General features: G+C 39.7%; 2 protein-coding genes and 4 non-coding genes across 7 annotated transcripts; 1 reads left to right on the top strand and 5 right to left on the bottom strand.

Moving 5' to 3' along the window:
* Window positions 1-104: 104 nt before the first annotated feature.
* On the top strand, window positions 105-11932 carry LOC135247829 (platelet glycoprotein V). Of its 2 annotated transcripts, none has more exons than XM_064321725.1 (3): window positions 105-2378; window positions 2983-5777; window positions 7287-11932. In XM_064321725.1, the coding sequence occupies exons 2-3, from the start codon at window positions 5505-5507 to the stop codon at window positions 8016-8018; spliced, it is 1005 nt and encodes a 334-aa protein (XP_064177795.1). In that variant the 5' UTR covers window positions 105-2378; window positions 2983-5504; the 3' UTR covers window positions 8019-11932. The 2 variants fall into 2 exon arrangements, with proteins under 2 accessions (XP_064177795.1, XP_064177794.1); XM_064321724.1 differs by having other exon boundaries at window positions 105-4482; window positions 5361-5777.
* trnar-ccu (transfer RNA arginine (anticodon CCU)) lies at window positions 10774-10846 on the bottom strand. Its single transcript has one exon. It is a non-coding gene; the product is annotated as a tRNA-Arg (tRNA).
* A 3067-nt stretch (window positions 11933-14999) lies between the features above and the next one.
* trnar-ccu (transfer RNA arginine (anticodon CCU)) lies at window positions 15000-15072 on the bottom strand. Its single transcript has one exon. It is a non-coding gene; the product is annotated as a tRNA-Arg (tRNA).
* Window positions 15073-15956: 884 nt separating this feature from the next.
* Window positions 15957-16029, bottom strand: trnar-ccu (transfer RNA arginine (anticodon CCU)). Its single transcript has one exon. It is a non-coding gene; the product is annotated as a tRNA-Arg (tRNA).
* Window positions 16030-16245: 216 nt separating this feature from the next.
* On the bottom strand, window positions 16246-16318 carry trnar-ccu (transfer RNA arginine (anticodon CCU)). The gene has a single exon. It is a non-coding gene; the product is annotated as a tRNA-Arg (tRNA).
* Window positions 16319-16753: 435 nt separating this feature from the next.
* tmem101 (transmembrane protein 101) lies at window positions 16754-23407 on the bottom strand. Its single transcript, XM_064321723.1, has 4 exons — window positions 23248-23407; window positions 19371-19551; window positions 19135-19281; window positions 16754-18562 (listed from the first exon to the last, which is right to left on the bottom strand). Exons 1-4 carry the CDS (start codon window positions 23376-23378, stop codon window positions 18254-18256), a joined length of 768 nt encoding a protein of 255 aa, XP_064177793.1. The 5' UTR covers window positions 23379-23407; the 3' UTR covers window positions 16754-18253.
* Window positions 23408-24062: the final 655 nt, after the last annotated feature.

Genomic DNA, 24062 nt, shown 5'->3' with positions numbered 1-24062 from the left:
GGCTTTTTTAAAACGATGGTGGGGGAAAAAAAATCCAACTTGTAAAGCGTGTGGTCAAGAAAAGAATTGGAGACAAAATTGCACTTTAAAAGGGAAAATGGGAGGTTTTATTTTATTTCGTTTTTTCAAGTGCGGGACTTTTCTAAGAGGGGGTAAGAAGTAGAAGAGTGTGAAAAATCAAGCTTAATTTGCATTTCCTGCCCCAGGTAAAAGTCCTTTTGGTAAACATCTCTTTTTAATTGTGTAATTTTGACACTTGTCATTTGACAGATCTTTCTCCAACTATCCCATTTGGCTAGTTAAAAAAAAAAAATGTACTTGATACCTTTGTCAAAAACCTTTGCTGCATGGTCATGATTGCAAAGATGGGGGTAATTTGCTTACCATTTTCAGTGTAGCCAAAAGGTGCAGATTTGCTTAGTTTAGTCTTCATTTGGTTTTTCTGTGACCTTAACACTTGTGAGCTACATCTACAAACCCCAAAAGCAACGAGGCACACCATGGCACGAAAAACCGTAGGAGTGTGTGTAACGGGGGCGGAGAATAAGGGCAACGAAAACCCGCTTGTCGTGGTGCTTTTCCTCTACCTTACAACGGTCCTTCATTTTGCATCACAGTACCTCTAAAAATGATGGGACCATGGTTTTTTATGGAGTACGTAAACCCGTTCTCATATCAGTTAAAACTGTGCTCTTAGATGAATTCTTACCACATGGCTACACCTGGCAGGTAAATTATTTCCCAAGATGCATTCCTTCCTTTTCCCAAGATGCTCCGAACAAGGCTGCGTTGGAGTCTGTCCAAGAGTGTTTCCGACAGGCTCCGTTTGTTTGGAGAACAACTCCAGGCATGTCCTTTCCAGAAGAAATTGTAGTTCAGAGTGAAGTTATTTATGTTCTACCATTTGGCCTGATCAGGGCTCAGCCAGTGGGGGGTGGGTTAGTGACGTTTTGGACGGCCACATTCTAGCCTTGTCAGCCTAGCGATCTGGGTAAGGCTGTGGAAAATTTCCTATTCAGTATTTTATTTTATTCTTATTTTTTAAAGATCGACATGGAAATAAAAAGGAGAAGAAAAAAAAAGAGCGTTTGTTCTCTGTAGAGATTTATTTTCTGGCATGTAGCTGGGTGTCCTGGAAACTCAGTAACCCACATTCATCTCGGTTTATTTATTTATTTATTTATTTATTTTTTTTTTTACCAGTTCTGAAATGAGAGCACATTTCAATGTGTAGCTTGCTTTTGTTTGACTGTAGAAGACCACTGTAGAATCCGGTGAAATTTGTTGCGCAATATTCATTCTTCTGAAATGAAATTATTGTGGGCAAACGAGCTTTTCCAGGACGCCTCTAGCAGGGGCTGTGGATGTATTTGGAGCCTCTGTTCGGGCTGTGAATGTTGCCCCCTTTGCTTGGGTAAATTCTTTAAAAGCACTGATTGAATTAGACCTTAAGGAAGCCTGAAATCTGTATTTCCCTTTACAACTGTTTGAGGATTTTGTCTTTTGTGGCCGGTTCCTTCCAAAGCCCACAACATGGCTCCTCCTGTGTCTTCTTGTGTTGATATTCTTGGCTGATCCAGGTTTGTTGTGCAATGATTTCCCTGAACAGGGCCAGAAATACCTGGCACTGAGGCAGAATTGATGTCTGTAGTTACATAACAACCATTGGAGCCAGGTATCGGTGACCTCTTAGTATATGCCTCATGATACCGTAACTCAATCTGATCAACCGAAGGCACGCACAACACCTTTGTTCGCTTTAGAAGGCATTTTTATGTAAATGGTGCTGTATGTCACTTGACAGTTATAACACCATGCATTGCATGTATGGTTTTTTATATAATGCACGCCGTGTCACTTATTCAGCTGACGTGACCGTGGTGACTGAGCACCGCAGTGTTAAGCAGCTCGATTTAAAAAAAAAAAAAAAAAACATTCATTTAGTGGAGCGCTTCATGAAGGCCTTATGAAGTTAACCCAGCTGAACAGACCAGTGTTTTTGTATATCATGTTAAATGCCCTCCCATTTTCTAATATGTAAATTTGGGGCTGCCTAACATTTCAGTCTGTAAAGCTGCTCACCATGAGCACAAGCCAAGCTGAAGTGACACCCCATATATACATTGTGTAGGCTTCCCATTGAAATGACCACAGACTCACTCCTTACAGGCATTAACTCTGGTACCATCTGACCTCACGAACACTTATTTCACATACAGATTTACATAGTCACAATGAAGCATCAGACTGTTTCTACCCTTCGTGTTGTCATCCTCTGCTTCTCAACTGTCCCACAGATCACACAGAAATGCTCCAGGCCTGCAAAGCTGTAAAGTTTTAAAAACTTTTTCCCCCTTCCAGCTGAATGAAATATAGTGGTACGTCAATGTTGAATTTATACACAGCTCTTATTTAGCCATTACGGTGTCTTGGAGCTGTGCTGACCTTTGAGTGTTTTATGTGCTCTCTATATAAGAACTGATTTGTATTTAACTGTTTCTGGGGAATTTTATCAGTCTCTTCCAGGATTTCCAAGAAATGCACTGTCAATATAAACACCTATAAAAAAGCACCAAATGTACCCAATACAATCTTTTTTTTTTTTTTTTTTACTATGGCTAAGCAGGGGAGACCAGTACTGATGACCTCACTGATAGGGCCCAGAAGCAATGTAAATTCACAGGGTGGCGATGGTTGCAGTATGAAGAGTTTGTTGCAGCTTAAACATTCTCCATGTTAAATATCAGATTTGCAACAAAACAGAGGTTGCCATCATCTGATGGATTCGCCTTAATGTATCTCACCTGCAATTAGACCATCGTATACCATTCAAAATCATTGACTTTGAATGTCGAGATGAGCTCAGTTTTCCTCCATATTGATTTTTGTGTTACAAAAGCAATCTCCATAACAACATGTGCTTGATCAAATCAAATTTATAACCTTGTTGCAGTTTTCCCCATTATTTTCATTCCCTTGTAGACAAAATATTTGAATTCAAGAAAAAGGCACACTGTCTGGTGTGTTTACAGTGATTCAACATGCACAAATTTAAGGAAGAAAACGATCACAAAACAGCCAAAAGACTTGAAAGTTTGAAGTTGGTGTCAATGTAACAAGTGGATCAATGCTCCCTGCATATCTGGACTACTGTGATGTACAGTAAGTTAAAACCATACCCTGTGATTTAAAGCACATTTAAGAAATTACTTTTTTCAACATTTTTTTTTTTTTTTTTTACATTTTAGGCATTTAGAACACTCATATCCATAGCAACTTAATAGCTTACATTCTTACACATTCAATTCAGCTTGTATATAAGCCAACCCCCCCTTACCATTATGCTGCACTGCCAACTCTTTGTTTCTTCTAGGCTGTCTTCGTCTGAACAGGTAAGATGAAAATGAATTATATATGTGGTACTGAATTTAAATTAAAGATGCAACTTCAAATTCACAGCGGACGCTTGCTTGACTAGCACACTGTAGGCCAAACTGCCACACACTAATGATAAAGGAGGAGAGATACGCAGTTACACAGACCTTCCAGAAGAGAGAGCTGCAGAATGTGAAATATCAGACTTTATTAGGGGTAGGCCATGCAGAGACGGCACAATCTGTATCTGTTCAACGGACAATATCGTCTGTATGTGCGTCTCTTTGGATAGGTTACACAACTATTACAAGAAAACGTCTATTGTAATAGAAGACAACTGAATTTAAACTGCAGTAAATAAGAAATTCATTCCCAATTACCAATGCAAATACGGTCATCTTCTGACACAGGTTGAATAGCCACCTAAAGTATTTAAGAATTAATCTGGTAATTCATGTTGCCTCTCTCTTCTTTAGTATAGTTATACTTCGCGTTAAGATTTTTTCTTCCCATGTGGATTCTAGATGACCGGATTTGGATGATTGTCCACCAAACCACCATATTCTTGAAGCCCAAATATATATATTTTTACACGCATTATTACTTTGACCTTTTGAATATAATGGATGTAATCCTATTCGTTCTCAGTAGTATTTGCATAGATTGTGTCATTGTTACAATTCCTGGTTTATTGCTCTTAAGCATAAAAGTGCATTTTGGAAAAGTTTGCGCAGTTCAATTTACGCTTGTGCCAGTGTTAATATACAAATCCTGAACTGAGTTGTAATACACCAGGCATATAATTTTTTTCTATTTTGAAACAGTCGGCTATAGCATACGGCTGTGCCATTATATAACAAATTGGGTATTTGAGATTATGCGACATCTGTGCACGATTAGGCTACCGCTAAACCCCTCCTTTAATCATTTTGAGTGCCATTGATGTATTTATTTTGTGTAGCCGAAAGGGGGAATGAGTAAGTAATAACATTGAGAATGCGGTTATGAAATGTTCGATGAACGATAGAATGGAAAGTATTGGTTTACGAAGTGGAGGTTGCATTGATAATGATATTCAATGTGGGAACATCAGATGGAGGAAGCAAGGTAACGCTAATTTTGTTTATGAATAACAAATTTATTCGCTCATCAAACTGTTTGTAAAACATAAAAATTCAAATGGGTTACATTATTTTAACTTGTTGTAAGTTAACTGTATGTCACTGCCTAGGCTCTAGATAGGCTACAGGTTTTTTCCAGTGCAATAGCCTATAGGATGCAATGAGTCGCACTATTAATTATCCGACTATGGAACAATCTATATGACCAAGAGAAAATAGAAAAAGAAGTGAATAATCCGTGTTGAACTGTCCTTATCAGGAATTGCTCAGTTAAACAATTTTTTTTCCTCAGGTAAAAAAAAGAGGGGAAAATCAACTTTCAGACTGTCATCCAATAGGAAGCCTGTTATTATAGCACAACCGAGATCAACCACAGATTTATGATCAGGAAGCTATTGTTAATTTAAACAGTAACTTATATTTATATTACACATGTAAGTTTATATCAAAACTGCACCCCACAAGATGGTGAAAACACACATTCTTTTATATCCTGTAGAACAGTGCAGTCACCGGCAGCAGGAGGGCGCAATCAAACCTAAAAACAAAGAGTTGTGCATGACCTTGGTATGACATATATGCTGCCACTGATAAAAAATGGGGCTAAATAACCAGCTGCTGCATCTGGCTGTTACAAATAATCTTTATTCATTTAAATGTAACTAATAATAATAGTAGTAATAATAATAATAATAATAATAATAATAATAATGATAACTGGCTTAAATCCTACTGGCTGAGAGGCATCCAAAATGAATATGACCCAGGATAATGCTTGATGTTTAGCTTAAAATATCCCTAGTAATTGCTGCAGTTGCGTCTGTGTGCTGATGAGCTTTTCATAAAAACCCAATGTTCTTAAAGCTCTGTTCTGTAGATATCTGCATTGGAGAATCAGTCCGCTCTCTGTGAAGGTGGGAACCGTTTTGGCGTGACGCAAGGCTTGCGGTAGGGAATGACAGGAGAGATCATTTCATCCTCGTATCCTGGCGTCCGGGTTCATCGGCGATGCTCGCCGTCCTCACCGCTCTGCCACTCGCCGTGGCCCTGCTGGGGGCCTCCAAGCCGTGCCCCCGGAACTGCCAGTGCTACGACTCGGACCTGGTGGACTGCCGGGCCCGTGGCCTCGCTCACGTGCCCCACAGCCTGCCTCACGGGACCTGGCTGCTGGACCTGGGGCTCAACAGCCTGACCGAGCTGCGGAGCCACTCCTTCTCCGGGCTGTGGTCCCTGCGCGTCCTGGTGCTCTCCGACAGCGGCATCCAGCTCCTGCAGCCCCAGGTATCCATCGCCTCCCCTTCAGTTAGTGGCTGTGTGGATCAGCGTTTGAGACACTGAGAAGCCAGAATCTTCCATTTGCTTATCTTCGCTTATCATTCACTGAGATGTTTCTGGTCTTAGAACTGATACTCATTGTAGAACTCATTGTGTCACTTTATCTCGAAGGCTAAGCTACTATAAATATTTGTCATATTTCTGAGACATTCGTAAAACACTGTTCTCAGTCAAATGTATAGGGGCAGGGCTATTTTAAAGCTTGCTTAAAGTGAATGGAGTCTACTCTACAGTTGGCATCAATTCTCAATGTTCAGGTAAATTCAATTTGTGATCTTTCTGAATTGTCGTGGTAAAACATCTGGATGGGATTAATTCAAACACAATTAGTGGCTTTAATGACATTGCCAATTCAGTCAAACCAAAACAAATCTTTTTACGCTAACCTGGCAGAATACTACAAGATTGTCGACTCAGGGTTGCCAGATGCCCGGATTTGGACCGGAATGTCTGGTTTTTAATATTATTTGTGTCTGGTTTGTGGTCCCAACTGGGCAATGTAAATGTCCAGTCTGAATAACTGATAGAAATTCTGACTAGTTTGTAATGAGTATCTTCTGTTTCCACTCCAGCCCCTCCCAGTCCTGAATTGGTTCCAACAGCACAGAATAGCTATTTCAACAGACAACAATTAAATTTACCAAGAAGTGCTCAGTACCACTCGATCAGATTGTGTTGTAATTATTGCTATTGTAAGTGCTATGGGCTGTGGTATTTCAAGCAATGAATCAATAATTTGGTATTTGGTGATGATCTACACAACAGCATTTTAGAAAAACAGCAAAACAGCAAAAGAGAAACCAGAAAAGGTAGCAGTATCCTTGGCGATTGGACGTCTACAATGTCATTCTCTGCTAAAGGAAGTGGGACAGGCTCTGCTAAAGCCATGGCACTTGCAAGCTGCACGTTGTTATTGTGTTCCTGGTTTTGTCAGTTTGCGCTGTGAAATATTGCTGTTTTCAGTTTTGTGCATTTGTCTTATGAAATACTGTTGTGTTTTCAGAATTGTTCATTTGTTTTGATTTTTGTTGTATTTTATAATTTCATTTGTTTTGTGTAATGCAAGTGTGTTTTTCACTAATGGGCCACCATAGCTAAGTGCTAAGACCCTGCAGGATCAACTAAGATGGCATTTCTCTTGAATGTTCAGCCTTTGTAAGAATTAACAGGGATACTTAATATGACTTAATATGAATACTTTATTATTTACACCCTTATTTACTTAAAGATGTAAATAATTTATCCCCTCACTAACATGATGAATAACAAAATTATAATTATTATATTAATTATTGATTGCATGCTGTAGCTACTAAAAATTCTATTGCAAAAACTAAACACGCTTAAGTATTTAAAATGTTCTGTACAGCAATTCAATAATTGAATTCAAACTTCCAAAAAAAGTTCCAGTTCCGTCCCTAACTGAACTCTGATGGCGTTCATTTGCTATTGTAGGCACTGTTCTTCCTGTCCTTCTTGGAAAAGCTGGACTTGAGCCACAACAAGCTGCCTGCTCTGCCGTCGGACTTCTCCCACAGCCTGTCCTCGCTGCGGGAGCTGCACCTGGACCACAACCAGCTGCAGCACCTGGGCTCCTCCAGCCTGGAGCGCCTGGAGAACCTGGAGAAGCTGGACCTCAGCCATAACCGCATCCAGTCCATCGAGCTGGGGGCCCTGCGGGGCCTCTCCCGCCTGCGGCATCTCTACCTGCAGGCCAATCAGCTCGCGGCGCTGCAGGAAGGTACTCTGACCAGGCTGCAGGGCCTGGAGGTCCTCCTCCTGGGCCAGAACCACATCTCCAAGATTGAGACAGAGGCACTCGCCTCCCTGCACAGCCTTTCCCTGCTGGGCCTGGAGCGCAACAGACTGGAGCACCTCAGGTTCAAGAGCCTCCTGAACCTGCGCGCCCCCAGCACCCACCTGCAGCTGTCCGCCAACCCGTGGATGTGCGACTGCGACCTCCACCGCGTCTTCAGCAAGGTCCTGCGCGTGCGCCGCCTGCACGTGGACGACTACGAGAACATCACCTGCCACGCCCCCCTGCAGCTGGCGGGCGCCCACCTGGCGTGGGTGGACGGCCAGCTCTGCATGGCGGAGACGGCCACCGTGCTGGTCATCACCATCACCGTGCTGGTGACGGTCATCGCCGCCATCGTCATGGCGGAGCGCAATCGTAAGAAGAACTAGGTCACGAACCCGGAACGATCACGAACCCAATGCAGGTGCGCTATACAGTCGGTAGTTTTGGTTGTTAGTCTTCTGCAAGGGCACTGGAATCATTTCATAAGTGAGGGGTCCAAGCACAGAGAAAAGTGTTTTTTTTAAACATGCTTTTATGAAATTCTACAATACAGACTGGGTAACAGGACCGGTGAGAACACCTGACGAACTGCAGACTCAGTTAGAGATGCAAGTGGGATGAAAACATGTTGCATTTCTTCTGAAATGCAACATGTTATTTGTAATATAACATTTTAAGTGCTAGTCTGTGAGCTAATTAGCAAAGCAATACAAATTGAAACTGTACTAATAATGTCAAAACACAGATTAATACAACTGCCTTTTAAATAGCTGCACAAGAAACTAACAAAGAAACTCAGAGCAAAAATAAGTTACTTAGTAAAGCAATAAATCTACAAACTGATCGGTATATATTTCAATTTATTATACTGCATATATAGTTCAGACGATAGAATTTTATCTGTTTCTGCTCCATCTGATTAAGAGAACTGATGAAATAAGAAATATTGCTTTCTTGTGTGCAAACCATATTCCATATTCAGAATTACAACTTAACCTTCAGGTCTTATACAATGATATAAGACAATCATCTGAACATGCTGTTATGCATTTGTTTCCAACAGGCAACATGGTAAGGCTCAGATTTATGGAGCTTAAGTCTCTGTCTGACATATTTTACTTGGAATATAAGTAAAAACTTGTCAAACCTAATTTTCTCTACCACAAAGGACATGTACGTATGTCACAGTACACAAGCTACAGCCCTAGCCTTAACCCTCATAAATTCCGTGTGCCAGACCTTGGCTTTGGGGATTATGTGGCTTCCACTTACTATACAAAACATTCATATGTGTCCCTGCAAGGACAACTTGAGCCTCATGTTTTTAAAAACAGTCAGAGGTCATTTGGGACAAGTTCATGGGACGTAAAGCTGTAAATTAAATATATGTTTAGGAACCAGTTGAATTTAATGTGGTTGACATGTGAATACATATTGAGTATTGTACCCTATCGGACCTGTGTTTTGTAGTTGTTCCAATGACCTTCGATATGCACTTATTGTATGTGGCTTTCGATGAAGGCGTCTGCCAAATAAATGTAATGTAACGTAATGAATAAATGCCAGATTTGCTCCGGTACACAACAGTCCATGAGAACTTGGGCTACAGGGTGGACATAATCAAGGATAACAATAGCACCCTTGGGGCAGTAGCCATTTTATGTGCTTGTGTTATTCCAGCATTCCAATATTTGGGCTAGCTGGCTGCACTTGCTTTCTTTGCTGGCATTTAGCATCTTTAAAGGTCCCAGTGTGTCCGAGCTGCTGAACACAGCACTCCTGATATTCTTGCTTCTGCCTCTTGTCTTTATGGGATGCCCCCTCCTGGTCTCTATATTTGTTGCAGGATGAGGGCATTCACAGCTGGATTTGCATTCAGTTTGAAAATGATAAACTGTCTTCTACACACCATTCAAGCACATGATTGGCTTACCCATACTGTGTATATTTGAGCTTCTCTTTCACCTGTGTGATTAGTTTTCTTTGCATTTCCTATTTATCCGCTCTTTATTTTAACTAAATGAATAGTGGTTTCCAGAAGCTTTTTTCCTTTTAAGCTATTGCCTCCACAGTGAGGCTGATCCCTCTCAGAGAAATAGCTCTTATTTGTCAGTCTATAATACTTGCTGTATGATTATTCTCTGCTTTCTAAGAACATCCAATGCTACTCTTTATATGTTTATTGAAAAGCATACCTGTTTTTTTTTCTCCTGGGGCTTGCATTAAATGTGTGTACCTAAAATCTCTCATTTTCTGTGGAGTGAAATTTTCTTGGAATTTGTTCAGCTGAATTTTTTGCCCTTGAACTCTTTTGCCTTTCTTCAAATGCAAATAGAATAGTTCATGAACTTCACCACAATCTTTTTCCCTCAGGAACTGCATGTACCCAAAACATGGATGGAAAATAAGCCCACATACAAGCAGAAAATCCTTTCACTGTTGGAATGCTGCTACTTTTTTTGCTCACTACCAGTTGGAGGTTCCTATATAAAATGAACAAGATGTATTTACAGAATGTGGAGCTTAAATAACTGAAAGTTAATTAATTGACTTAATTATTAAATATATTTTATTAAAAAGTACACAATGCTGTAATTTTAGTGACTCACCACTCCATAAAATGTTAATTTTGGCAAGCTATACAGTTTTTTTGTGGTTTATATTTAATGGACAATACTTAAAAAGACTAATTGTCAAAGGTACATTCATGTTAAATATCTATGAATAAAAATAAATATTTAGTTGCATTGTACCACATTGTGAAACAGAGATGTCCTTATATTTGCAATTAAACAAATCTGAGATCATTGTCAATAGTGAACTATAATATTTTACCAATATGTACAAAACATAAAATAACATTTCATGTGAAATCACACTTACAAAGGGAAATCTTTGTAAGAAAGAAAATAAATAAATAAATAAATAAATAAAAAACATTGCCAGAACATGCATACATAAGTAACACCAGAGATGTAAGTAACGCCTTTGATGGCAAGGTTGCCCTAATAAAAAAGATTATACAAAATATTTTTTATTTTTTATAAGTAGGTGGCTAATTTGCTGTCACCACAAGCCATAACAAAGCCAAAAGGCCAGTTTTAAAGACATTCAGAGCATTCAATAAACTAAAGAAAACTTCACCCCAGATGGGACTCGAACCCACAATCCCTGGCTTAGGAGGCCAGTGCCTTATCCATTAGGCCACTGGGGCTGGGAGGACTTTGAAAGTTTATTTTGATAGCAAAAACAGAAAAAAACAAAGCCATTTCAGCAAAATGTTAGTGCCTGAGGGGTTGGACACAAGAAAATGGCAAAATCATTTTCAAGGTGATTAAACAAAGCCTGATGCTTGGACATAGCAGAGGATGGTTTCACTCCATCCTCTGGTTTATGATGGTGTCGGTTGCATTCAAATTACTCTATTCATTGTAAGATCCCGAAAATATTTTTTTTGCTTTAACACCAGTGACATAAGTAACACATTTGGAGACAATATTGCCTTAATAAAAAAGATTTTACAAAAAAATTATTTTTTAACAAGTATGTGGCTAACCTGTTATCACCACATGTAACTTCAGTAACAAAGCCAAAAGCTTGTTCATGTCACTGGTGTTACCAGACTAGCCTGTGATAGCTGTGACAAGAACGATTTTTAAATGGAGGCTTTTCTAACATGGCTGCCACATGCTGTGGCATAAATAAACGAGTGATCTATGAAATTAATTTGATAAAAATGTAATTACTGAGATTATATTACACATAACACCAGTGATAACCATAACATGTGCTGAGCCCAGTGTACAAGAATATAGTTAAAGTAATAAAGTAATAAAATATGGAGAGCATGTGTGGATTGATCTTCTCTGACCTTCACAAGGTCATCTTCTATCCTCCTCCTCCTTTTGCCCTAGGAAGCAGTTCATAATGGTGTAAGATGTCACTGAAATACAGATTTTTCACAATGGTAACACCAGTGACATGAAACAATCATATATGTTCGGTTTATCAGAAATTTGCTGCAACCTCCGCATTCCCTCTCACTGGGACAAGCTGATTTGCATGTACAATAAACTTTTGGAATGGAATGAAAGTAGAATAATCAATACAAATGTGTTACGTAATACATGTATCCCTGTTCAATTGTATAAATGTACTGTGAATTTCAGAATTTGAAAAAATATTTAAAGTTTTAGCTGTAAATTTTAACTGTAACATCAGGTACTTCCTTTACCACTCCTAATGAAGAATGACCATTTTATTGTATATTTTGTGAAATACATATAGTTTTTAAAAACTATATTATTTGTTGTTGCATTTGTTTTCATTTCCCAAATTCATTAATTAACTCAATTATTTTGTATTTATTTGGTATTTGTGCTACTTTTATTAGCAAGTATAATATTTCTATGTTGCGAAAACAACCAAAAAAAAACAAAACAATTCTCCACCGATGCCTTACTGATGCTGTGCTTTGGAAATGCAAGCATCAAGTTGGCTGTAGCATGCCAGAAATATGTGACCAAAACACATAGTTGTGAAAGCTTGTACATTTACTACTCACTGACCAATCATACAAAACACATACTGTCAATCACTGGTGATGAAAACTGCATGTTTAGAAAACTGTTTTCGCATGAATCGGTTTTTGCATTGCTTTCAAACGGCTGCACCTGTTGTCAGGCTTTTCATCTGTTTGATTTCACATTCTTCTCTGCAGAGCCACGGACACACTCTGGGATATTTAAACAGAGGCAAAGTCCACCTGCTGATGAATTTGGAGGATATCCTATTTCCGGAACTGTACAGCACAATAGTGCGATGCTGCTGACGATTATCTCTTTGCTCAGATTATGGATGTTTTTTTCAATGAGACCAATAGCCAGTATTCCTAATCCAGGTTCTACTGTATTCACATTTTCAATTTCAGTGTCTCACCAGGTGCAAACCAGTGTGTTGCCAGTGTGACAAATGAATATAATGAATTCATTCATTTACAAAATTACCCTTTTGACCTTTTTTACACTATGCACAGTTACATTCTGTCATTACAGATGATTTATTGCATACCAGATGCTTGATATGGCGTCTGATTCTGCAGGACAGGCCATGACATGACAGGGATGTTTAGGGAAGAGGAAAAGAGGAAAAGACTGGTCCATATTTCAAGGGCCACAAATTGGATTAGGTTGACGTAGCTACTCGGACACAGCTATCTTTGAGGACAGAAAGCAGGAATCCAGGCTACTCTGCATGGCTTTGTGCAGCCCAGTCCCTGCACATCTGCTTGGTTCTCCAGATTACTGCTCTGATTAAAAAATAAAGTGGGATTCAAAATGGATAAAACTGTCTGCCAGTCTAGCAAAGGGCTGATGATAAATTATTACTCTTCGTCTATCCTCAAAACTGATCAAAAACTGTACTTTCTCTTCTCTCTTGGCCATTTCCTTTAAAAAAAGAGATTCAAATCGCAATGTTTCTTTCTCTTTGATAAAATCAAGGATACATAAATAATGTGTCCTGTAGAAATCTAGGAGGAAGATTAGGAAAACAGACGACTGAACTCAAAATGCAGCAGTGCAATCATTTTTAATGGGCTCAAATTCGTGTTTAGGTTTCCATTTTTTCCACAAGTTCCACTTTTGGGCTCTCTTAAATATAAACTGATCTTGTTATTAATCTCCAGATATTTCAGAAGTATATGGTGTAATTAATAGTAGTAGTACCTGTGGTAATATGAATTGCAATAATTATTATAATTATTATTTTCATGAATGTTTGAAATGATCAAGAAAGTGCTACTCATTTTATAACTGGTACATTTAATGACATAAACCTCATATACAGTGAATGCGGTTTGTGTTGGACTCCTGTGATGTAGGAAAAACTGGAGTTCACACTGGTGAAAGCTGTTATCTAACAGAGTAGCTTTCAGCATGTCAATAACATATCTAAAAGTACTGCTTAAATATTTTACACAGGCAGGGCTTTAGAGCAGGCACTAAAAGCCCTCTGAATACTGCGTAGATAGGATTTGTCCTCATAAGTACAGTTGCACACATCTAGTCTGTAAGGAGCAAAAATGTCTATATTGGCTATACTTGTGGGAAACTACTGGCAAGCTTTTCTGGTTTCATTGCTCTGACCTTTTACCCAGAGTAAAGTGACCAAGAGTGATACAGCGGTAAAAAGAGGGGCCTGCAGCCCTGCACAGTCCCTGGCCTAGGAGGCACCTCGCTCGTTAGGCCACAGCGGCAGGGAAACACTTTCTCTTTTCTGATGCTGGTGTATTCTGGTGTTTTGAATGTAATGTACTTGGTGATGAAGTACCCGCGTACCTGCAGGCTGGGCTCTCATTTGTCTGCCTTAATACAGTGGCTAGGAACCCTACCTGTAGAATGGGGTTTGATCCCCTAACAGTTAGCAATTGATTTTATTCCCACGGCGCGCAGGAACTGCCGCCGTGGGCTATGCATGACAAATTGTGGTCGCTCACTCACTCACTCACGGACTACCTGTGGGACGCATGCGCAGGTGGTGCTTCATTTAGGACGAGTGTGCACGGGGTAGAACGGCTTGTAACAAAGGTCGCAGGTCGATCGGGGTAGACATGCCTGTACCCTTGAGCAAGTACTTACCGAATTGCTTCATATATATCCAGCGTATAATGGATACAATGTAATGTTACGCAAAAGTTGTAAGTCGCGGATAGGCGTCTGCTAATGCCTGTATGTAATAAATTTAGTAGACATGGCAGGTGCATCTCCCAAAATCACCACTTCGAAAGACACAACATTTCTAAGCACAGCTTTATCGCCTAATGTTACTTTTTCTAACCCTAACATGTTGGTGTTTCGCCTACTTTAGTTAACCTACTTAGCGCGTACCACCGATACAGATGTATGGACACACAGAGGACAACAAATAAAGTTACAGAGGTGAGGACATGCCATAGCTAGCTGGCTATATAGTTAGCCAAGTTTTACTCATGACACTTTGTACAGGTACGCCATGGGTCTGCACGGTTTTGTGCTTGTTTTTACTGACAAAACATGGCTAAAGCTTTATTAGCCACAACCCATATGGGGCTAACTGAGCTAACTGGCCAGCATGCGGATACAGCAAGTAGTCACCTCCTGCACAAAATGGGTAACTCTTTGAAAGGAATGAATCTGAGCATAAGATGTTGCAGTCACATACAGAATTCAAAAACTACATCGGAAAGAGATCAAAGGTCTCACCTGGATTTGCACTCTCTGAATCACTACAGTTGCCAGAGCTGACCATTACACCACAGAACCTATCACTCTTGGGACTAAGGCCCTTTTCAAAGTCATTTAGAGAACTCTGCTAAAGAACAAACATTTCACCCCAGATGGGACTCGAACCCACAATCCCTGGCTTAGGAGGCCAGTGCCTTATCCATTAGGCCACTGGGGCTGGGACTGTTTGCGCTGTTATTGTGATAACAAAAATATAAAAAGCCGAAGCCGTTTCAGCAAAATGTTAGTTCCTGAGCGGTTGGATACAAGAAAATGACAAAATAAACATAATTCTCAAGGTGATGAAACAAAGCATGATGCTTGGCCATAGCACAGGATGGTTTCACTCCATCATCCTCATGGACCTATCAGACTTCCGTTAAGCTACTTTGCTATACATAATGGTGTTGTTTACATTAAAATTATGTTATTCATCGTAAGAAGATCCTGAAAAAATATTTTTGCTTTAATATGAAATCAATGTACAAATCCCAAGGAAGTTTTGTTACTTTTGCCATTTTGCCCCCAGGGACATATTAAAGCTGGGTGCTGTATGGTTTAGAGGTGCCATGCTGCTTTGTCATTACTTCAAACTTCTCATCCAATTTATACCATCCATTAAAAACCAGGAAATATGTAAATGTACACCTTGATTGTTCAGTAGAAAATATAAATCTAGATTACACATTCAAGCAGTATTGAAGTTAGGTCATATTTTTCCAAAGCACAAACTGCAGCAGTCTTGCCCCAACAAGGCTTGTTTTCCTGCACAGACCCAAAAGAACAGCCAACGTAGCAGAGAATGATTTCAACGTATGGACTTCCGGGTGACAGACCCAGCATGCTTCCACTGCACCACAAGTTCATTTGAGCAGCATCGCAATTACAGTATTCGCTGTAAGAAGACAAAGAAAAACATTTATATGCTTTAATTTTTGGTTCAATATGACCCACTTAAAAATCCCAAGCAGGTTTTATTACTTTTGTCATGCTTTCCCCCAGAGACAGGTAAAGACCATTTTTAATGACATTCCAGAGGACTCTGCTAAAGAACAACCACTGCACCCCAGACGGGACTCGAACCCACAATCCCTGGCTTAGGAGGCCAGTGCCTTATCCATTAGGCCACTGGGGCTGGGGAAACTAGCTGTAAGAAGATCCAGAAATTTTTTTTGCATAAATTATGGAATCAATGTATAAACCCCAAGGAAGTTTTGTTACTTTTGCTATTTTCCCCCCAGGGACGTATTAAAGCTGGGTGCTGTATGGTTTTATCACTTGTGCTTCACAGGGATTGATTAAGGCCATTTACAATGACATTCAGAGTACCCTGCTAAAAAAACAAACATTTCACCCCAGATGGGACTCGAACCCACAATCCCTGGCTTAGGAGGCCAGTGCCTTATCCATTAGGCCACTGGGGCCTATGTCAGCCTGCCTTTTTAAATTTTACAGGGCTGTTCCAGGATCAAAATAGGCTAGGGCGGGACTTTTTTTGTGACGACGACTGCGGACAGCCCAGCTTGACTGTCATTACTTGATTCATCCATTTTAATTTGATCACAAAAAATTATAATGTGAATCTTTTTTTAAGACGTGCAAGAAGGCCTTTTTAACGGCATTCAGAACACCTAGTAAAAGAAACTCTGGGGGTTATGGGGCCAGCACACTTCCACTGCACCAGTCCGCTTCTCGGGCTCAAAAATGTTCACATACAATTCATACTATCCATTTCAAAACCGGAAAAGAGTAAAGATAAGCTTTACGTAATGCCTTCACAGATATACACAAGATATACTTTTTTAACAGCAGCAAAGATTTTTCTTTACAGTAAGATTTCCGTAAGGATGCACAATACCTGAAATCTTTTTAATTTTTATTACTTGCCTGCAAAAGGTTAAAGTCAATTATAGTTATGCAAAATAATATTCCACAGTATATACATTATATATGCTTAAGCCAGATTTTCTGTCGTAAAACACAGGCTCTCTAAATGTCTGGTGGAAATATAACAGGTTGAGCAGCAGTACCAACACAAACTGTTTGTGAGTACTTACAACTCGGCATGGTTTGGATTCACTAGAATCTGTATAATAATAATAATTCTAATAATTCTGCGTGCGCACTCACAGTTGTATCTTGAAGCAAGGCAAAAAAAAAAACTCCACTGGAAATTGCAGACTGCTTAAATAAGAAATGTGTGGCTTCTTATTTAAGAAGGTTTAAAGCCCTTCTTGTTCCTGTATTCCTGAATAGATCAGCCATTTCCCCTGCAGTGCAAATATTGTAGAAATGTCATGTTTTTTTACCCCCCCATCTTTCATGGATTGTTTAATAACATGCAGGAATTGAGGTCAAAGAGATTTAAAAAATGATATGTTGGTATGTTGCTTTCCCCCCAGATATTCAGTAGATCCAGATAAGTTGGAAAAGACATTTAATAAAAATGTGTGGAGTTTGACGCCTTAATCCCTGACCTTATCACCTAAGTACTGTCTTTTCAGCACTACTACATAATATTTTAACAACTAGGCAAATTTTAATCCAAAACAGGGAGGTTTATGAAATTGTTAGCTGTGCTATATGGGCAAAACAAGTCATCAAGTGGAAAATGCGGAAAGAAAAAGTGTATTGCGCAAAGACATAAATTACCCCCAAATGATCCAAACACACATTTCCTTAGTGAATCTGATGGGCCAAAAACATGACTCATGTACATTGGTTCTGTAAAACGGTTTCATACCTGCATCCAAAGTAAACTACAATACAATAATTTTGTTGTATTAAGTACAATAACGTAAAAAACAAAAAACAAAAAAAAAAAAAACATTGAATGTTCAGTCTTAAATATAAAATTTCTGTCAGCTTAAATCAAACTAAAAAAACCCAGAACATCCCAAATTAATCAAAGCAAAGCACTACAACTACATATAGAGCTATATTATTCAAAAACCATGTTTCTCCTTATTCTTCAAAATCTACTTAATGCCTGCATTCAGCAAACGCATTGATTTTAAAAACATATCCATTTCACAATAGATAACAAAATACCCACGAATGTGCTGTGATTTTCAGTCCCAGACACAAAACCAAAAATGCTACAAAAAATAGTCATGTAAACATGAAGCATTCATATTTTCAAGATAAAAAACAGGCCCTGTCTTTTTTTGCATAAGACATAGAAGCTGCACATAAAGATAATGGAGAGCTTGAGTGTTCAGCAGGGGCTAGTCTGAGGTGAGCTCATGCTCATGTTCCTAACCCACCCCCCCCCCCTTATAGTGCCTACTGCCTGTTAGTCTTGAGGGCCAAAAGGACGGTGGCTGCAGGACAGCTGACCTTCAGAGAGGAACAGCCCTTCAGCCGTCTGTGGCCAGGATGAGCACCGCCCCAAAGATGCCCACGTTATGCCCAATCAGCTTCAACTGATTCCAGAACTCCACGTGCCGGGTGTGGTGCCAGTAGCCGATGTTGCCGTCGATGAAGAGCACCACCAGAGGTAGCAGGGTGGCCAGGATCTGGGCGGCCAGGCGCACGTAGTAGCCAGAGAGGAAGGAGAGGGCCAGCACGCCGTACAGCACGAACAGCAGCTGCAGGGTGAGCTCCCCGCCGGGAATGTGGTTCAAGTAGGCCATCCTATCCTCCTGGCTGTGCTGGAGGGAGTACACCTGCCGGAGGACAGCGTAAAATACACTGAAAATCTGCTGCCACCATGACAACGGTTATCCTACCTCAGACCTCAATAGCAGCATAAAACAAGCCAATACAGAAGACAGTTGAGTACATGCATTGGATAAAACAATATGGCAAATCATTAATTAATTTCAACAGAAGATGTATGGTGGCACATATGAACAGGCAGAAAGACAGTGTTACCAAAATTACTGGCTAGGTTGCAAATTTGCCAGGCATGTATGTTATTTTTCAATGAAAATATGAACACAGACCGATTCGTTTAAAACAAAGCTATGCATAAAATTCTAACTGTGAGGAATTCACCAAGAAGCCTGCAGTTGCGTTCTGTCAATGCTTGGTCCAGTGAGATTTAAAGAAAATGGCCGCTGCATAGCAGTGAATCTAACAATTTAAGAAACACAAACAGCTGTGTAAAAAAAGTTTGGACTGTGCTGCGGAGACATTATGACATACACACTATATTCTCCTGAATGTCTGAATGACCGAATGTGATTGGTTAATTGAGTAGGGGCACATTAGTGGCTCTGATCTTCAGAACGCTCACCACGCAGATGAGGTATATCCCCAGGAAGACCTGTCCAGTGGACTGCAGGGACCTGGTGCGGGGCTTCTGACGGTACACTTCCCCAGCTCCGCTAGCCAGCACAAGGAAGCCACCAATGATGGCGAGAGCCCTGGAGTACATCCGCACCTGTGCGTCACAGAAACGAGAATCAGCGGAGCTCTGCCGGGACACTATACAATAACAATGATAATCTGCTTTATTACCTCAGTACTCACCTTCAACCAATCCCCGTAAAGCACATGTCCTCCGATGTACGAGGCGTAAGTGCTGACAGCCAGCTGCAAAGCAGCCCCCAGTGCAAACCACCTCCTTTTCACACCGAATGACATGAAGCTGGCACAAAGGACGGCAGCTCCCATGTCGATATACAGATAGGGGACCTGGATGTCTGGCTTTCTGTGGACGGACAAAAGTTTCAGTTCCCTCTTTATGTGCTGGCTCTTGTGTTTTGCCTATATATAACCCTTCGTTTTTGAATTTCAAACAAGACAAGCATCAGATAACACAATGACACGTTGGCAAGCTGACTCAAGCATCGTATTTTTAGGGTGTGCACGATGGAGACTATTTGGAAAACCCACCAACAACGAAAATTACAGTGCACCCTGCTGCAATTTGCGCAGCCACCAGAGGAATCAAAGACTCCTTCGAAAAGGGCAAAACCACACGCAGATGTCGCTACAGTAAACTAAAGTTAGCTATCCATTTCCGCTGCCCTCGTCAAACTAGAATCACATCACATTTATTTTTATAGAGCATTTAACAAAGCATTTGTCGTAATACACTCCCCCCGGAGACCTCGACCTTAAACCTCAATCAATAGCACTACCGGAGCGACAGATTGACAAGGGAGAAACTGCTTTTGGTGGACAAAAAAAAAAAAGAGTTGGGGAGGCACTAGACTCAATGCGAGCAAATTCTGATATGCCTGGCTGAGGAAGTGAGTTAGTACTTCTTAGCCAGTCAATTTGTTAGCTTTTGTGGTAGGCTGCTACTTTTGGCAAACAAGTATAGGTGACAGGTGCTGGTGTTTTGGTCCTCAAGTAGAGCAAGGTCATTTTTCAGTTTTTTTACAGATTATGAAAATACAGATTATAAGCTTTCAAAGGATGTGTCATACATTGAAATCTGAAAATAGTTGAAGAAGATATGCTTATTTGAATGTTGGTACTCCTAAAATCAAGTAGCAGAGAAAATCCCCTTGAAAGATCTTGAACTTTTCACACTTCTCACAGGGAGATAATGGGTGGGAACAATGGCTAGTTAACTCCACCCCAACCACTCCCCCACTAGAGTACCTGTCAATCCTTGCCCATTTAGGGGGTAACCTATTTAACCTCTTAAGGCACAAGCCAAATCTTGCCAATCCTTGCCCATTTAGCGGGTACCCTATTTAAAGCTTTATAACTCCAGATGTGAACACCACAGAGACTAGAAAAATGGCTTAAATGAAGCAATACATTTTTATCATTTACAATACTATCTTAGATTACTTTATATTCATAATTTTGTAAGAAATAAAGTGCCACAAATGCAATGGTCTAGGCAAAAAATCTAAAATGAATTTGCTCTTTTTTAGTTCGCAATGAAATACTGGGAGATTGCGGGTTAAAGTATACATGTCCTGGATCAAACACTTCTTGACCACAAGTTCATAAAATGTAAGGGTGGATATGTAGAACTACTAAAGATCTATGAAGCAAAAACTAAGCAGTGTACCCAGCGTCTCCAAATCTACCCAAAATGTCTAAATTATTAACAGTGGTCTAAAATAGCTAAGGGTCCATAAACAAATCCAAAATCTCTCCAAAAAGGAATATAATGCTTTATGTCCATTTTAAAGCATATAAGCCCCTTATGAAGGTTTAAGATGAAACATAGATATAAGATTTAGCCTAAACATAATGCGAAAACATTGTCATACAATGCTGCACAGTACCTAAATGTGTAATAATTAACTCTTGTATGTATTTCTATACTCTGTACACTCGTATGTTTTCTTGTATGGGGATGGGACGATATGAAAACAATTTTCAACCGTCCACCACGTTTTGGCAATGTTCCAACACTCTCCTTATCACTGTTTTATGCGTCACAAAAACTATTACACTACTAACGCTTACATCACAGTATGAAATATCCACATTATATAATACCACTAACCTATTTAAAGACACTCAATTTCTAAAATAACGTATATAACCGAAATATTTTGAGCAGTAATACTTACATAGCAATTATGAAATCTTATCTATGTTCAGTAGATAGAGACAGAGACAGTAAATCAATGACAGTTCTATCCGCTTCTGTTTTGCTCCAGAAAACAATGTCAGATAGGTCTATCAGCAAACATATGGCTTAGCTATGCCCAGAAGTCCTCAATAATAATGGTATTTTCCAAGAAATTACGAAAAATCGTTGACAACGTTTCGTTAGGTGCAACGTCTTTTAATGCTATCACAGAGTGAATGCCACGATAAGAAAATATTCGGTTACGCTGACCTATAAAACGCTATTCCAAAAGCAAAATTAGACATACTATACATCGTTAGAAAGCCTATACTCTCACCTACTGAATATATGAATTGTTAATCGGCCAGACTGTACTAAAAAGGGCGACAACGCCGTAAACAACACGTGTGGATTACGCACAGCTATTTTGGAGGGTGCAGGCATTACAAGCGAGCGTATATTTCACAAAATTTTGTCCAAAACTGTATGACCACTGGTAATAATCTGGTAATAATAAACTAAATAATCTGGTTTATTACCTCAGTACTCACCTTCAACCAATCCCCGTAAAGCACATGCCCTCCGATGTACGAGGCATAAGTGCTGACAGCCAGCTGCAGAGCAGCCCCCAGTGCAAACCACCTCCTTTTCACACCGAATGACATGAAGCTGGCACAGAGGGACATCTCTATGCGTAAAACCACATGGTAAGGTTGATATGTATTCAATATTTAGTCCCAGATATTGACTGTAGAATGACATGGTAATGCAAATTCAACTGTTGGTTGAATTTGCATTAATGATTGCGATCGCAAGATCGGGATTTCCTGGAGGGACTAAAAAGTGGCACCGAAACGAGGCACAGAAATTTGCATAGTGATTCGGTCCGGTCGGTGCTGATCATATAGGAACCATTAAGGCACCGGTTTTCCGTACCCAACCGTAGTCGCAACAGATTGAGCGTCCGCCATTGTAGTAACCTCACACTAAACAAACATAGGGTAGCCTACTAGGCTACCGACTTCATTTATGGGCGGTGGCTTGACCGAAACTAAGTGACAATAGCCAACGAAACCAAACATGCTAATCAAACTGCAAATTCTGATATGCCTGGCTGAGGATGCGAGTTCGTACTTCTTAGTCAGTCAATTTGTTAGCTTTTGTGGTAGGCTGCTACTTTTGGCAACAAGTATAGGTGACAGGTGCTGGTGTTTTGGTCCTCAAGTAGAGCAAGGTCATTTTTCACTTTTTTACAGATTATGAAAATGCAGATTATATGCTAATCAAACTGCACCCCCATCACGCCTCCAAAATCCCACTGTAAGAACCACTAAAACAAGCCGACTTTGCCGACAAATTATGAGTATTTAGTGATCCTAAATATGTTTTTTATTCTATTGAGTGATTTCTTCAACACTTTAACTTTCGTAATATGAAAAAAAGTAAAATAAAAAAATAAAAAAACCTTTTTTGCCTCCTAGCGCGATTTCAAGATTTGCGACTTGCGGACCTTTCCTCCAGCACCCGTCATCTCTCGCCATCAAACAATACAATTGAGTTGACATCTAACATCACAGGCTTAACTACAAATCTACTCGCTAGATTATTTGAGATATGGCTCGTGAAGCTCGTGAATAAACTGTACGTTTTCCCAATATGGAAAACTAGCGACAGAGCCTAAATATTTATTTTTAAGTATCGACTGTAATAATATATCTAGAGTTTATTTAGCACGATGCCCTGTGCCTTGGCAGGTAACATTAATTTAGCTAACGTTAGCGAGCCACATTATGTGCCAACCAGTCACCATCCTTACATCTCGCACTGAAACCCTATAATTCTGGCTATCCAGCTACTTACCTTTTAATATCTGCTCGCTCAGCAAACAACATCAGCATACTAAAACAGTTCCAAAACCCAAATCGGGTCAAAATAATCGCTCCGAATCGAGTGAGCAGCCTCAAAGCCTCCTTTCTGCTGGGGGCAGCCATTATTGTTAGGGGCGGAAGTGCAACGACGCATTTTAGAACTTCGCTGCGCTTCTCACTGTCTGAATGATGTTTGAGGTGTAAACGGGAGTGTTCATTTTTATTTGATATATGGTATAATTACAGTTAATAAATATGTTCTCTTTGATTTTGGGATCATGTTGCAAAACATATTAAATGGTTTGCATCTCGTTTTTGGAAAAATTCACAGAAGGCTACTTTTTAAATGATTAAATTAACAACTAATTTATTCCCCCAACAATTTACAGTGGCTTTTTTATTTTAAAAGTAAATAACAACTGATGGTAATACATACACTCTAAAAATAATTCACTGCCTGTACTAAAAAATAAAATAAAAATAAATATAAATAAAGGCCACAATTTTAATTGAGATTTTTGAGTAATTACTTCTTGAGGTACTATTAAATGCTGTCATTGTCAAGTACAACCATTGAGGTTTTTCCACCATATTTAAAAGCTTAATTATGTTGAACCAACTTAAATATTCACGTTCATAGTCATTGATAGTCACGGTCATTGATATATTCAGCTAACCAAACAAAAGAAGCAAGTTGTTTGAACAAGTACACTTTTTTCAATTTGACCCAGATCTTCTGCAAAGTGTTGCTTCAGTAGGCTATGTTAGATACCCTTTTCTGAAAAATAAAGAGGAAAAGCCAGTATT

This window comes from Anguilla rostrata, chromosome 2 (assembly GCF_018555375.3).
Source record: "Anguilla rostrata isolate EN2019 chromosome 2, ASM1855537v3, whole genome shotgun sequence".
Lineage (NCBI taxonomy): Eukaryota > Metazoa > Chordata > Actinopteri > Anguilliformes > Anguillidae > Anguilla > Anguilla rostrata.
The sequence above is the reverse complement of the archived record's forward strand: the minus strand, read 5'-3'. Positions and strand labels throughout refer to the sequence as shown.

Excerpts from the sequence above, each read along its gene's own strand:
- tmem101 (XM_064321723.1), bottom strand. The coding sequence starts at position 23,378 with ATGGCTGCCCCCAGCAGAAAGGAGGCTTTGAGGCTGCTCACTCGATTC. Across the intron at positions 19,552-23,247 it reads GAGCGAGCAGATATTAAAAG|AAAGCCAGACATCCAGGTCC; the intron begins GTAAGTAGCTGG and ends GTCCGTCCACAG. Across the intron at positions 19,282-19,370 it reads TTTACGGGGATTGGTTGAAG|GTGCGGATGTACTCCAGGGC; the intron begins GTGAGTACTGAG and ends TGTGACGCACAG.
- LOC135247829 (XM_064321725.1), top strand. The coding sequence starts at position 5,505 with ATGCTCGCCGTCCTCACCGCTCTGCCACTCGCCGTGGCCCTGCTGGGG. Across the intron at positions 5,778-7,286 it reads TCCAGCTCCTGCAGCCCCAG|GCACTGTTCTTCCTGTCCTT; the intron begins GTATCCATCGCC and ends TTGCTATTGTAG.